The 12,108-nt window shown below is 42.4% G+C and overlaps 1 protein-coding gene across 4 annotated transcripts in view; it reads left to right on the top strand.

Annotated features, from left to right (window-relative positions):
- Positions 1-12,108, top strand: part of THADA (THADA armadillo repeat containing) — a 443,253-nt gene that overhangs the window by 370,242 nt on the left and 60,903 nt on the right. For all 4 annotated transcript variants that reach the window (XM_021001257.2, XM_021001256.2, XM_021001255.2 and 1 more), the window contains 4 exons: positions 67-191; positions 1,048-1,120; positions 4,329-4,482; positions 6,323-6,454. In XM_021001257.2, the coding sequence (XP_020856916.1) occupies positions 67-191; positions 1,048-1,120; positions 4,329-4,482; positions 6,323-6,454 (484 nt within the window). The remainder of the gene's footprint in view (positions 1-66; positions 192-1,047; positions 1,121-4,328; positions 4,483-6,322; positions 6,455-12,108) is intronic.

Here is a 12,108-nt window from a genome sequence, read left to right as displayed (position 1 = left end):
CACTCATCCCCATGCTAGGTAATTGTTTCTTCTTTCGTGAATTTTGCTTCTAATTTGTATTTGTAGGTTTTGAAAATTCTCCATTGCTTGGATGTCAGCACGTGGCTTCCTCTGACTGAAAGTTGTATCCACCAGACCCCAAAGGAATTCTTGAACTGGACAATGAGTGTTGCAAATGCTTCCAGTGAAAGGTCTGGTCCTCTGACTGCCACTGCCTGCCGTCTCCTTCTCTCCCCTTTCCTCTCCCTCCTCTTCCCCCTCTCTCTCTCCCTCTCTTTAATTCAGTGGCTTTCCTTCCCCTTTCTCCCCCTCTCTCTTTCTCTATCTCTCCCTGCCCCACTCTCTCTCATTTTATTGATACTTTTCATTTCTGTTTCTTACACCAACTTGAGACAGCTAAGTGGTGCAGTGGAGAGAGCGTTGGGCCTGGGAGTCAGGAAGACTTGAGTGCTACTTCAGACATTTACTAGCTGGGTGACCCTAGACAAGTCACTTAACCTCTGTCTGCCTTAGTTTCCTCATCTGTAAAATGAGGATAAAAATAGCACCTGTCTCCCACCAGTTGTTGTGAGGATAAAGTAAGATGATACATGTAAAGCAGTTTATTAACCTTAAAGTACTATGTAGATGCTAGCTATTGTTAAGTAAAAGGATTATTTTATTTGCTGACTATTAGTAGCATAAGAGGCAACGTGGTATAGTGAACAGAGAGCCAACCTTGGAGTCAGTGAATAGAGTCAATCCTGGGTTTGAGTTCTGCCTTTGACACATACTGGCTGTGTGACCTTGGGCAAGTCATTTAACTTTCAATGCTCCAGGCATTTCTCCAAGGTTATAAGTTTCCATCAGTAGGTCACTTCACATTAAGCTCCTACTATGTGCTGGGCAGAACAGTTGCCAGTCTATATTTAGAGAAGTTCCTTCACTGGGAGTTCTCTACACCAGTGAAATCACTGGTCAAGACAAAAAAAGATTGAAGTAGACCGTCTAAGTTCATGAACCACCTGTTTTACTTTATGTTGTATTCTCTACCATTTTTTCCCCCAGAATTAAAATTCAGAGTGAAGCTCTGAGGCTTGCCTCTAAACTGGTCACCCACCACGTGCAGATGTATACAGAGGTAAGACTGGTCCACTTCCTGCTCAGGGAGGGTCATTTTGGTCCCCTTTCAGTAAAGAAGAGCTGTCCCCAGGGGGAAGACATGCCAAGGAATAGGCTGCAGGGGTGGGGAATGTTCGGCCTCGAGGCCACGTGTCTTTCTAGGTCTCCATGTGCAGCCTTTTGACTGAGTCCAAGTTTTACAGAACAAATCCTTTTATTAAGGGGATAAGGGGATTTGTTCTGTGAAGTTTGGATTCAGTCAAATGGCCACACTAGAGGGCCATGTGGCCTTGAGGCTGCAGGTTCCCCACCCATGGAATAGGGACAGTTTCTCTATGAATTTTTTGAACATAACCAAAGTTATCTATGTCTGTGTCTCCATTCTGGGGGTACGTGCTTTTATTTCATGAGGCCTGCCCTCCCACCTGCTGGCATCCTTCACTAAAATTCATCTCTCACTCTCTCTCCTGGAAAGCCAGACCTCGGAGTATTGTGGGGTGCAACTTAGTGAGTTTAGGGCATTGACCAAAACAAGAAAATCTGATGCTCTAGTTCAGAGGTTCCCAAAGTGGGTGATACCACCCCCTGAGGGGCACTGGAGCAATGGGGGGGGCAGTAGTAGGCTCAGGTGCAACTGGGGGCCATTGAATAAAAATCAGAGGGTTGGTGGAAGCATAAGGAAAGAAGAAAAGATAAGAAAACTTTGAAAAACCATTTGTACGTGTTTCATCTGTTGTGTCACAGTTAAAGTTGTAGTGATTACATGATTTTCCTAAAAACACACAAAATGCGAATTATAACCATTCAGTGGTCAAGTCCGCCAACAAGTCTTAACAAGCAAATGTTTGCAGGTGAGCATGCTGTACATTGTCAGGAAGTCCAGCATGCATCTGCAGGAATATGTACATGGGATGACTTATTTACAATATGATACTGTACGGTTATGTGATGCAATATTGTGTCATCAAAATTTCAATGCAGGAAAAAACCACAAATTTACAACAAATTATTAAATTTAAGATGTGTCATTTTTAAACAATATATTTGTTTTTTAAATGACACATATTTCCTAAAAACCGTTAAAGAGTTAAAATTGGGGAGGGGGGGCGTTGAGTAATTTTTTTTAAAAAAGGGGGCAGTAAGCCAGAGAACTTTGGGAACCTATGCCTAGTTCAAGTATTTTACCACGCGCCCCGCCCCCCTCCTGTGGGTCTGAGCACGGCCCAGGCTGAATCTTGCATTCTTCAGGGACTGACCATCCACAGGGGTGCCAACGTGATTTACTCATGCTGAGCAGCTTCCTGTGCTGATACCTTTAAACAAAAAAGAGATTGGGGGTAGGTGGGGGAGGAGCAACTTAGAAATATTATTACAAGTGACTGGCAACCAATGAGATGATGCCGTAGTCATTACCAACGGACTGACTGATTAACCTCATCTGCCCTGGTGATGGCAGGATGTTATTCACATTAAGACCTCAGGTCTTCTGTGCCTGAGTTAAATCACTCATATAAAAGAAGGAGCTGTCTTCACTTGATTTATCTTGAAATCAGATGCTATATTTCATATATTTTTATGCCATAGGCACTACTATTGCTGAGTGAAGTTTTCTGGTTTTGGTCAGGACCTTTGATTTCTATGGTATCAAGAACACCTTTGCTAATGTAAATAGGCAGCTCACCTATACTTTATATTCTTTTTTTTTTTTTGGTGAGGCAATTGGGGTTAAGTGACTTGCCCCAGGGTCACACAGCTAGTAAGTGTTATGTGTCTGAAATCGGATTTGAACTCAGGTCCTCCTGACCTCAGAGCCAGTGCTCTATCCACTGCGCCACCTAGCTGCCCCTATATACTTTATATTCTTAAAGAGTTGGTGATTTGCCCAAGGTCACACAGCTAGTATGTATCATGTACAGGTCCTGAATGTACATCTTTTTTAAAAATATATTTTCATTTATTTCCTTAAATAATTCCCAATTACATGTAAAAGAATTTGAACGTTCATTTTTTAAAATTTTGTGCTCCAAGTTTTCTCTCTCCTTCCTGCCCCTCCCCCACCCCACAAGAAGGCAAACAATATTATATTGATTATATGTGTGAATTAATGGAAAACATGTTTCCACATTACCCATGCTGCAGAAGAAAACACACATTAAAAAGGAAAAAGAAAAATAAAGTTCAAAAAAGTGTGCTTTCAGCCTGTACTCAGAGTTCATCAGTTCTGTCTCTGAGGTGGATACCATTTTTCATCATGGATCTTTTAGAACTGTCTTGGGTGCTTGTCTTCATCAGAGTGGCTGAGTTTTTCACAGGTGATCTTCCTTATGATATTGCCATTCCTGTGTACAGTGATCTCCTGGTTCTGTTCACATCCCTTTGCAATAGTCATGTTAGTCTTCCCGGGGTTTCCTGAAAGCATCCTGCTCATCATTTCTTATAGCATGATAGTATTCCATGACAATCGTATACCACCACCTGTTCAGCCATTTCCCAGGTGATGGATATTCCCTCCATTTTGAGTCCTTTGCCACCACAAAAAGAGCTACTAGGAATATTTTTATACAAATAGATCCTCTACCTTTTAGACCTACATCTTTCTGACTTCGATGCCACAGTTTAACTCCAGGATTACACAGGGAGTTGGCAAATGGCTTATTTCGTATTTGTATTTTAGCTTTTTAAAAAGACTCAAGGTAAAGAAAAAAAGTTAAAAAGTTAAAAAAAAAAGACTCAAGGTTAAAAAAAGCAAAATGTTTAAAATTGTGTTTACATACAGTTGGGAAAAAATAAAATATTATTTTAAAAAAATTTTTAAGACTCAAGGAAGATTTTTTTTCCAGTTTGTGGGGTGAAAAAATAAAAGTATTAGTAGTTAGATTAATTCAGCAAAATCCCCTCTTAAGGTTAAAGTTAAAACGGGCCTTTGTTTGCACACTCCTAACTTCACAGCATGGAAAATAGGGTGTTACTATAATAATCAGTACGTCCTCCTAGAAGACAAAAACAGATGCTCCATTGAGTATAATGGAGCTGGGTTCCTTACTGAAGGATTGACAGCTCCTGAATGCTCCTCCTGCACCTGTCCCAGGATGGGTTTTCTTTGGGTTTGTTTATTTCTGCCTGGCATCTAGACCAGGGGACATTCTACCCAGTAATAGAGCAGATCTAGCAGGCCCAGCCCTGAGCCATAGCCCATCTCTTGCTGCCAATCCGTTCTATGCTTTCAGGGTTTGCCTTTGATGGAAAGGGAACTGAAGCAGTGGGTTCAGTTAATGGCTTATTGCTGTGGAGGCGAACTCCAGACAGGGGCCAGACTGGCAGTGGCTGAAGTCCTCATCAGCGTTACGCCGTTTTTCCTGACCAACCAACATCTGATTCTTGGTGAGTGCCTTGACGGGTACCTCATTGTGTTAAGTACCATGTTCTTACCAAACCATCTTAAAGCACGTGATTTAAAAGTAACTGAAAAGGAAAGCAACTGAGGGGAAAAAAGACACCTCAACTATATATGAAATAAATACCCTTGTTGGTCATAATTGCTTGAAAATCAGAAAAACATCTGCTGTTTCTGGTGGGATCACAAAAGCATAGACTTAAGAGCTGAAAGGGATTTTAGAGGTATTCTAGTTCAACTCCCTCATTTTACAGATGAGGAAACTGAGGCCCAGGTAGATTAGTTGATGTGCCTATGGCCGCAGTGGTAGCAAGTGGCAGGGCTGAGATTTGAATAAAGGTCTTCTAGTTATAAATCCAGCATCCTTTCTCCTTCACCTCATTGCCTCCCAAGCCTAATTTTATTTTGTGATGGATTAGCACATTCACACTCAGTACTGGGTATGATGTTAGGTTCTAGAAGACATACTTCTGGCAGAGCTTCCACAAGGGATGCATTTGGATCAGCAGCCTATTTCTCTGATAGAAATATCCCCAAGAAGGACTGTCTTGCGTACACACTCTTCCCTGGGTGTTCTTGGGAGCACCCTAGAATTCTACGCCCTCCTCCCAGTCAATGTTAAAAATCTTGAATGGGCAAAGTGGGGGTCATGACTTTAGAGAAACGGTGTCAGACTGAGGACAAAACTGCCCAATGCTGGGAACCAGATTAAAATGTAAGTGAGAAATGGTTAGCGAAGTAAATAAAAATACAATATGATATAAATAATGTTAATTTGTAGTTTGCTAAGTCAATATGCAGCCTGAAAAGATGCCCTTCTATTTGAGTTCCACACTGCTTTAGAGGCCTGATGATGAGGAAGAAGGCTTCCTTTCTCTCTGAAGAGAAGAGGGAACCACATATAGGTATGGAATGAGGCATAGAGCTACCATGGCCAGCATGCTGACTTGTTTTGCTTGACTGTACTTAGGTGGGAGGTAGTCACTGGGATGTAACAGATGTTAAAAAAGAAAAGAACAACAATAAAGCATCTAAAAAGGAAAAAAAAAACCAACAAGATAGAACTTCCTATCTGGGAGTTAATAAGAAAATTGTCATCTAAATGTCTACCCTTTCCTTGTTTCACCTCCTGCCTTAAACTCATCTGGAGATTAAGAGACGAGGACTCCATTCATTTATTCATTCAGATCAAACCTGCATCAAGTAGCTGCTTTATACAAGCCACTATTCCAACGACATAAAGATGGACTAAGATATAGTCCCTGCCACAAGGCATGGGTTTGCTGCATGAATTCTTTTCATGCTAATCAACCAAATCTTCCAATAGTTAACTGTTGAGTATATATTATGTACCTCTTTTGGATGGAAGATAAAGTGTGACACTGTCAGCCCTAGTCTTACGGATCGTCATGGTTCCTTCACCTTATTTCAGTCCTACCTTTGTGGAAATGTTACTTCTAGAATTTTATAGAGTAAAGCAATCTTTGGAATTGCTTCCCCAAAATGCCCTCATTTGTGAGCTCTTCCCTTTTGTAGATTGTGAGTAATCTGGGATACATGTGACCCTACCTCCAGCCTTTCCAGCCTAGATAGTCATCATGACAGGGCAACAGGGCATCTCCAGTCAGTCAAGAAACTGGTCTCTGTCTTCTAGAAGTCTGTCCTCCCCAACTGGCATTCCTAGATCCACCTCCTGAAGTCCCTCTCATGTTTCTTGGCCATATCTCTTTGTTTGATACACAGATAAAGAAAAGTCAGAAAAAGCACTTGGTTATGGTTTTGTTACACTAATGACTCTAAAACCTCATCTTCTTCTTGTGTTCTTAGATCTTCCGGATACCCTTATGCTCTGGAAGTGCGTCTTCATCCTTCTGCAGAGTGAGGAGCAAACAGTCAGAGACAGAGCAGCTGAAGTAGTCCAGGCTGCCCTGTCCCAAGAAAACACCTGCCGGACAACAGGTATGGCCCTCTCATCCTCTGGGTTTGGCTTCTTCTTCTTCGTCTTCTTCTTTTTTTTTTTCTTGAGGTTGAAACCTAATCAAGAAGATACTGACTGATTTTCTTGACAGTTTCTCTTCTAGCTAGTGTTAACCCTTGGTTATTTGAATAATTGAATTTCAGAGATAATTTCAGAATGCCACCTTTGCCATCTTATTTCAGCCTCTTCTATGCCTTATACATGGCAGATAGCAGAAGCTTCTTCTTGTTTGAGCCCTAGCCCCCATCTCATGGCTTGGAACCCTAATGAACAAAATGGTAGTTTAAAAAAAGACAAATGGAGTAAGAGAGAATAGGAAAGAAAGTAGTGAGCCCTGGGTAATCCATAAATAGATGACTAGCTCCTGGATATTTGAGAGTTGGTGCTACTCAGTTTCCTCATCTATAAAATGGATATAGTAGTAGTACCTACTATTGTGAGGCTAAAATGAGATAATATTCTAAAGCATTTTGCAAATGCTACATAAATGTTAGATGTCATCATCATTGTGATCATCATTATTCTTACCTGACTGTAGACCCTGTGGAAGAAATGGGAAATGGGAAGATAGCTTATTTTTAAGTCTCTGTCCCAGAGATGCTGGGACTCTGCCTTGTCCTTGACCCTTGCCTGTGTCACACAGAGAGGAGGAGATCTCTCTGTTGGGTTGTTGGATGGTACCACAGAGACACTAGTGCCCCCTGTGAATGGGCAGAGGAGCCATCCCCTCCAGTGGTGGCTGGAGGAGACCGACCTGGTCACTAACTCAGAAGCTGAACCAGGAGTCTAAGAAAGTGGTCATCAGATAAGGTTAACTGGTTTGGTTTGGCTGCTCCTTGGGGCTAAGTGGCAAAGAAGTCCCTAGCTTCATTACCTAAAACTTCAGGGAATAGTAACCTTTGGGGGGGGTAAGCCAGGGGACCACTGCCCCCAAGTAGGACCAGAAAGTTCACCAGACGTACACACTTGATTGGGAGGGAGAATAGGTGTGGATGCTATGTATTGGCTGAACTGTCTTGAACAAGAAATAAGATCTGGGCATTGGAGAGGCCCAGCTAAGGTATTGCTCCCTCTGAAGTTAGTGCCATCATCCCACCAGATGATGTGGTGAACCCTGATTTCCTTGTAAACCCTCACTTTTCTGGACTAGAGTCCTCAACCATGATTCTCTTCCCACTTTAACTAAAAGGAGGAGGAGGGTGGTGATGATGGTAATGATGATAAAGAGGAGGAGGAGGAGGAGGAAGATGGTGGTGATGATGACAGTACAGCCTTTGTTTAAGACTTGAATGCTTACAAAGCATTTTCATGTTCCAACACTTAATCCATCCAAAAGCTCTGTGAGGCAGGTAGGACAGATGTTATTATCCCCTTTACACAGAAGGAAATTGAAGCTTACAAAGGTTACATAATGTACCAGAACTCACACAATTACTGAATGGTGGAGCCAGAATTAGAACCCGGGACACCTGGGTCCTCCTTTAACATTTCTTCTGTTGTTCTATCATATCTCTCAAGGATGCCAGCCCACCTCAGGGAAGGGAAAGCTAGAACCTACCCTTAACCTGGAGACAGCACAAGCAGTTAAAACTGTGTATCATTTAGCAGATCCAAGGAAGGTACCCCACCTGAAGATATTTCCCACGTTAGATTGTCATGCTGTGTAGAATTTTATCAATAGAGAGTCATTCCTTTGGCTTACCCGTTAACCTCCTTTAAAATGCAAGTACTCCTGGAAAGAGACAATTTTGATTGAATACCCAATGTATGATTGCATTATGAATGAATTATATTATACCTCCTATGCTTCTCCTGAGTCCCTTGCTCCAGTGACTGGGCAAATCACTTCAGAGAAATGTAGGTAGGGTTGTTTCTTCCTGGACTCAGCATACTTATCCACTTCTTCCCCAAAGTGTTTGTGCCCAGATTGTTAGCGTCTTCTCTGGGCTTTTATCACTTCCAAGAGTTCATGGCAGCCTGACCTATCAATAGTTTCATTATCGTCTCTTTGCTGGTGCTGTAAGGGATAGAAATTGGGTGACTTGGATTGGAAGAATTCAGGGGCGGGAGTTCACCTTGAAGAGAAAAGGGAATGTAACATAGCACTGCCTGTCACACTAGCACCAGGCTGGGGCCCATTCCCGCCCCTCTCTTGCCACTGCATTGGGGGTTTAGTGTGAATTTGGGCCCTTGGTTTCCCTGCAAAATTAGACTAAGGGCTAAGTGAGAGCCTTTCTCAGTTGAGTAAATGAGGCAAGATAACAGAGTAGTGACCCCTGATGGGCCCCTAAGCCTTGATAGGGCTATTTTTATGCATTTGATTTATTTGGAACAGGCTTTAGGTCAGATGCATATACACAGCGGTGACAAAACCCAACAGCTGCAGCTCCCCTGAATAGAGTAGGACTGGAGACTGGCCCAGTAGCTAGGTCTTGAAATGGCGCCCTCCCTGTTGGGCAGTTGCCTGGGGCTCAGCATACATAGAGTTCCCCACATCTCCAATTTTCATCTTGATTGTCAGCTGCTGAATGCTCTTGGATACCAAGTCCTGGTAATGAGATTTGAAAGACACAAAGGGACTGATCCTAGGGCTTGGCCTACATCTGATAAAGACTTGGCGTGATAGCCAACTTAAGTTCCAGGTACCAGAATATTTACATGATCACAAAATTTAGAGCTAGAAAGGACCATAGGAATCATCTAGTTCAACTCCCTAATTTATGAATAAGGAATTTAGGCCCAGAGGGATGAAGTAATTTGTCCCCAAGGTCATACAGCTAGCAAATCTCGAGAGTTAGAATCTGAATTCACGTGTTCTGAGCCTAAATCCAGCATTCTCTCTGCTACATTTTGCCATGGCTAAAAAACACCACTGTCCTATGAGACAACTTCGATCACCCTTGGGCTCAAAGAACAGTTTCCTCCCACCCTTCCCCCAACTATTAGCCCTCCCTGCTTCTGTAATACCACCATCGAGTGTGGTTAGAAACCCTTCAGATCACTGCCGGTCCTAGAAACCAAACTGTCTGAAGCTGAACAAATTCCATTCTCATTCTGTTTCCCCCAAATAGCTCTGGGCCAAGTAGCTAAGATCTCACCTTTCAGTCAGGCGGAGGCTGCAACAGTCTGTGATTGTTTTTCCATCTGTCAAGGCATAAAGTAGAGAATATTGTGCCCATACTGGGAGCAGAAAAGAGGACGCCATAAGGAGTACCAGTGTTATGGTCACTGCAGAGGCAGAATGGTTTCTCTTCTTGCCTTAATTTAATTATATGATAAACCCAAAATGGGGATCTCAGTTCTAAAATCTGACCCCTCTTCCTATGAGGCATGAGAGAAGAGACCAGTCTCAATCTTCCCTGATACTGGCTTGTGGATGAGGTGGGCATTTCTAGGAGGGGAGGCAGTGCTACAGACCTAGGAAAAGGACTTAGAGTTCATAAAAGTCTTTGTAATGGAGGCTGAGTATAGATGCCTTTCTTTCCCGAGGCTTGGAGAAACTAAGACGGGAAGGGAAAACTCAACATCATTTGCTACTTTCACTTTTCTCATATAAGAAGAAACCCAATAGTAGGCCACAGGGTATGTTTTCTTGATGTCTCCAGGCTCTTAAAACTAGGGACCTGAGTATTAACCCTATCACAGGCCAATCATGTATAGATTCAGAGCAGGAAGGGAACTTTGAGGTAGGTCACCTAGACTAACCCCTTCATTTTACAGGGGAGAAAATGGAGGCCCATAGAAATTAAGTGACTTTCCCAAGGTCCCACAGACAGTAAATAACAAAGCCAGGATTCAATTCCAGATCATCTTACTCCAAAGTAATCCCCTGTCAATTACTCCATGCTGTTTATCTACAGGTGGACCAGACAAGAGTAAAACTTGACTCTAAATGAGCCCCACAGTGTTTCATGCAGATTACTAGAATGAAAGAGATGAACAGATGATTCTGGAAGAGTCAGAGTACGTCTAGCCTGTGAAAGGAGGCTGTAGTTGGGGTCAGGGTTCATGACCAAATGGTTGGCTCAGCTTTGGCCTTTGCTGTCTTGGGATTTTTATTTATCTTTCTGCTGATCTCTTCTGTGTCTCTCCCAAATGGTATTTCCCCATCCCCTTGAGCCTTAAAACCTGTCATCACATTGGAAAAATCTTAGCTTGTGACTATCTGAGGCTGTTTTTTACCTTGAGAGTGAATAGTCATCAATGGAAGGTATCCCTCTGAGAAGAGGACTCATACCAACCACAGTGAGAAGGGGGAATGAGGGATTCACAGAATAACACTTCTGGCCCTTAAGGTACCATTAATTGTGTGACTTTGGGGAGTTCCTTCACTTCTCTTGTCCTCAGTTTCTTCATCTGCAAAATGAGTGAATTGGACTAATCAGTTGGACTAATTCCTGACCTTTTTTTATGTCATGGACCTTTTGGGCAGTCCGATGATGACCCTCGCAGAATAATGTTTTTGAACACATCGAATTGCAAAGGAAACCAATTGAAATAATTATCAACTTAAAAAAAAAAGTTCATGGATCCCAGGTTAAGAACCCTTAGACCAGATGATAACTAAGCTTTCAGCTCCTAAATTAGGGAGTTCTAGAACCAGGCTATGATCCAGAAAGAGAAGGGAGGAGTCATGGAAGATAACAAACCTTTGATAAAATGCCTTTGGAATTGGAAAGGGCGAAAGAAGAAGTAGAGGAAAAGAAATGAATAAAAAATTCCAACAGTGGGGAAGTTATCTGTTAGTTTCATCATAACATGGTGGTAACCCCACATTCTGGAAGGTCATGGCAGCCAAGTACAGACTCTGACAGGCCCTGCCAGTCCAGAACTCAATATAAATCAATACATTTATTAAGCACCCACTACATGCAAGGCATAGGAGACGTAGACACCAATAAAACTGTCCTCCCCTCATGGAGCTTCCAGCTACTGGCAGGTACATCAGATGCTCAATATTCAAGCAAGTATTTAATGTGTTACTCTGTGCCATTTCTATAGTAGGCACTGAGGAGACAAACACAAAAATGAAAATCCCAGCCCTCAAGGTGTTTCTATTTCTGTAGATAACTTCTTATACATTGACCTTGAACAAGTCACTTAATCACCATCAGCCTCTGTTTTCTCATCTGTAAAATGTTGAACTTGAGTGCGTGTTGAACTTAAAGTTCCTTCCAGTCCTAAATGTATCATCTGGAATCCTAAGCACAGGATTCAAGGAAAGAGAGAATACTAACAGACTTTAAGGGTCACCCATCTAGAAAGGAACAGACCAAGGAACAGATTGTTTTCCAAGGAGCAGGCTAGCCAGGTTCAGAGGAACCCATCACCCGACTGGCTTCAAAGTGAATGTTCAGCCCCAGCAGCTCTGAATACCACCTGATAAGTTGCACAGGTGTTGAGATCTGCATCAGTGACTACTGCAGGTCCTTGAAGTACAGTAATGGAAACCATTGTTTCTCTTTGGGGTATCTCTAGTCCTAAAGCTCAAGTCTGCTCATGTCATCCCTCTATTGAGTAAACAACACTGCTTCTCTATCACCTTTTTGAACAAATGTAAAAATCCTCTGGGCAGTTAGAGTCCTTCATAACTTTACCCTTCTACCTTTCCAGTTTTCTTATACCCGACTTTCCC

The sequence above is a fragment of the Phascolarctos cinereus genome, unplaced genomic scaffold (genome assembly GCF_003287225.1).
Source record: "Phascolarctos cinereus isolate Bilbo 61053 unplaced genomic scaffold, phaCin_HiC Scaffold_2;HRSCAF=192, whole genome shotgun sequence".
NCBI classification, from domain to species: domain Eukaryota; kingdom Metazoa; phylum Chordata; class Mammalia; order Diprotodontia; family Phascolarctidae; genus Phascolarctos; species Phascolarctos cinereus.
Note: the sequence above shows the minus strand (reverse complement) of the source record. Positions and strands in the feature narration are given on the sequence as shown.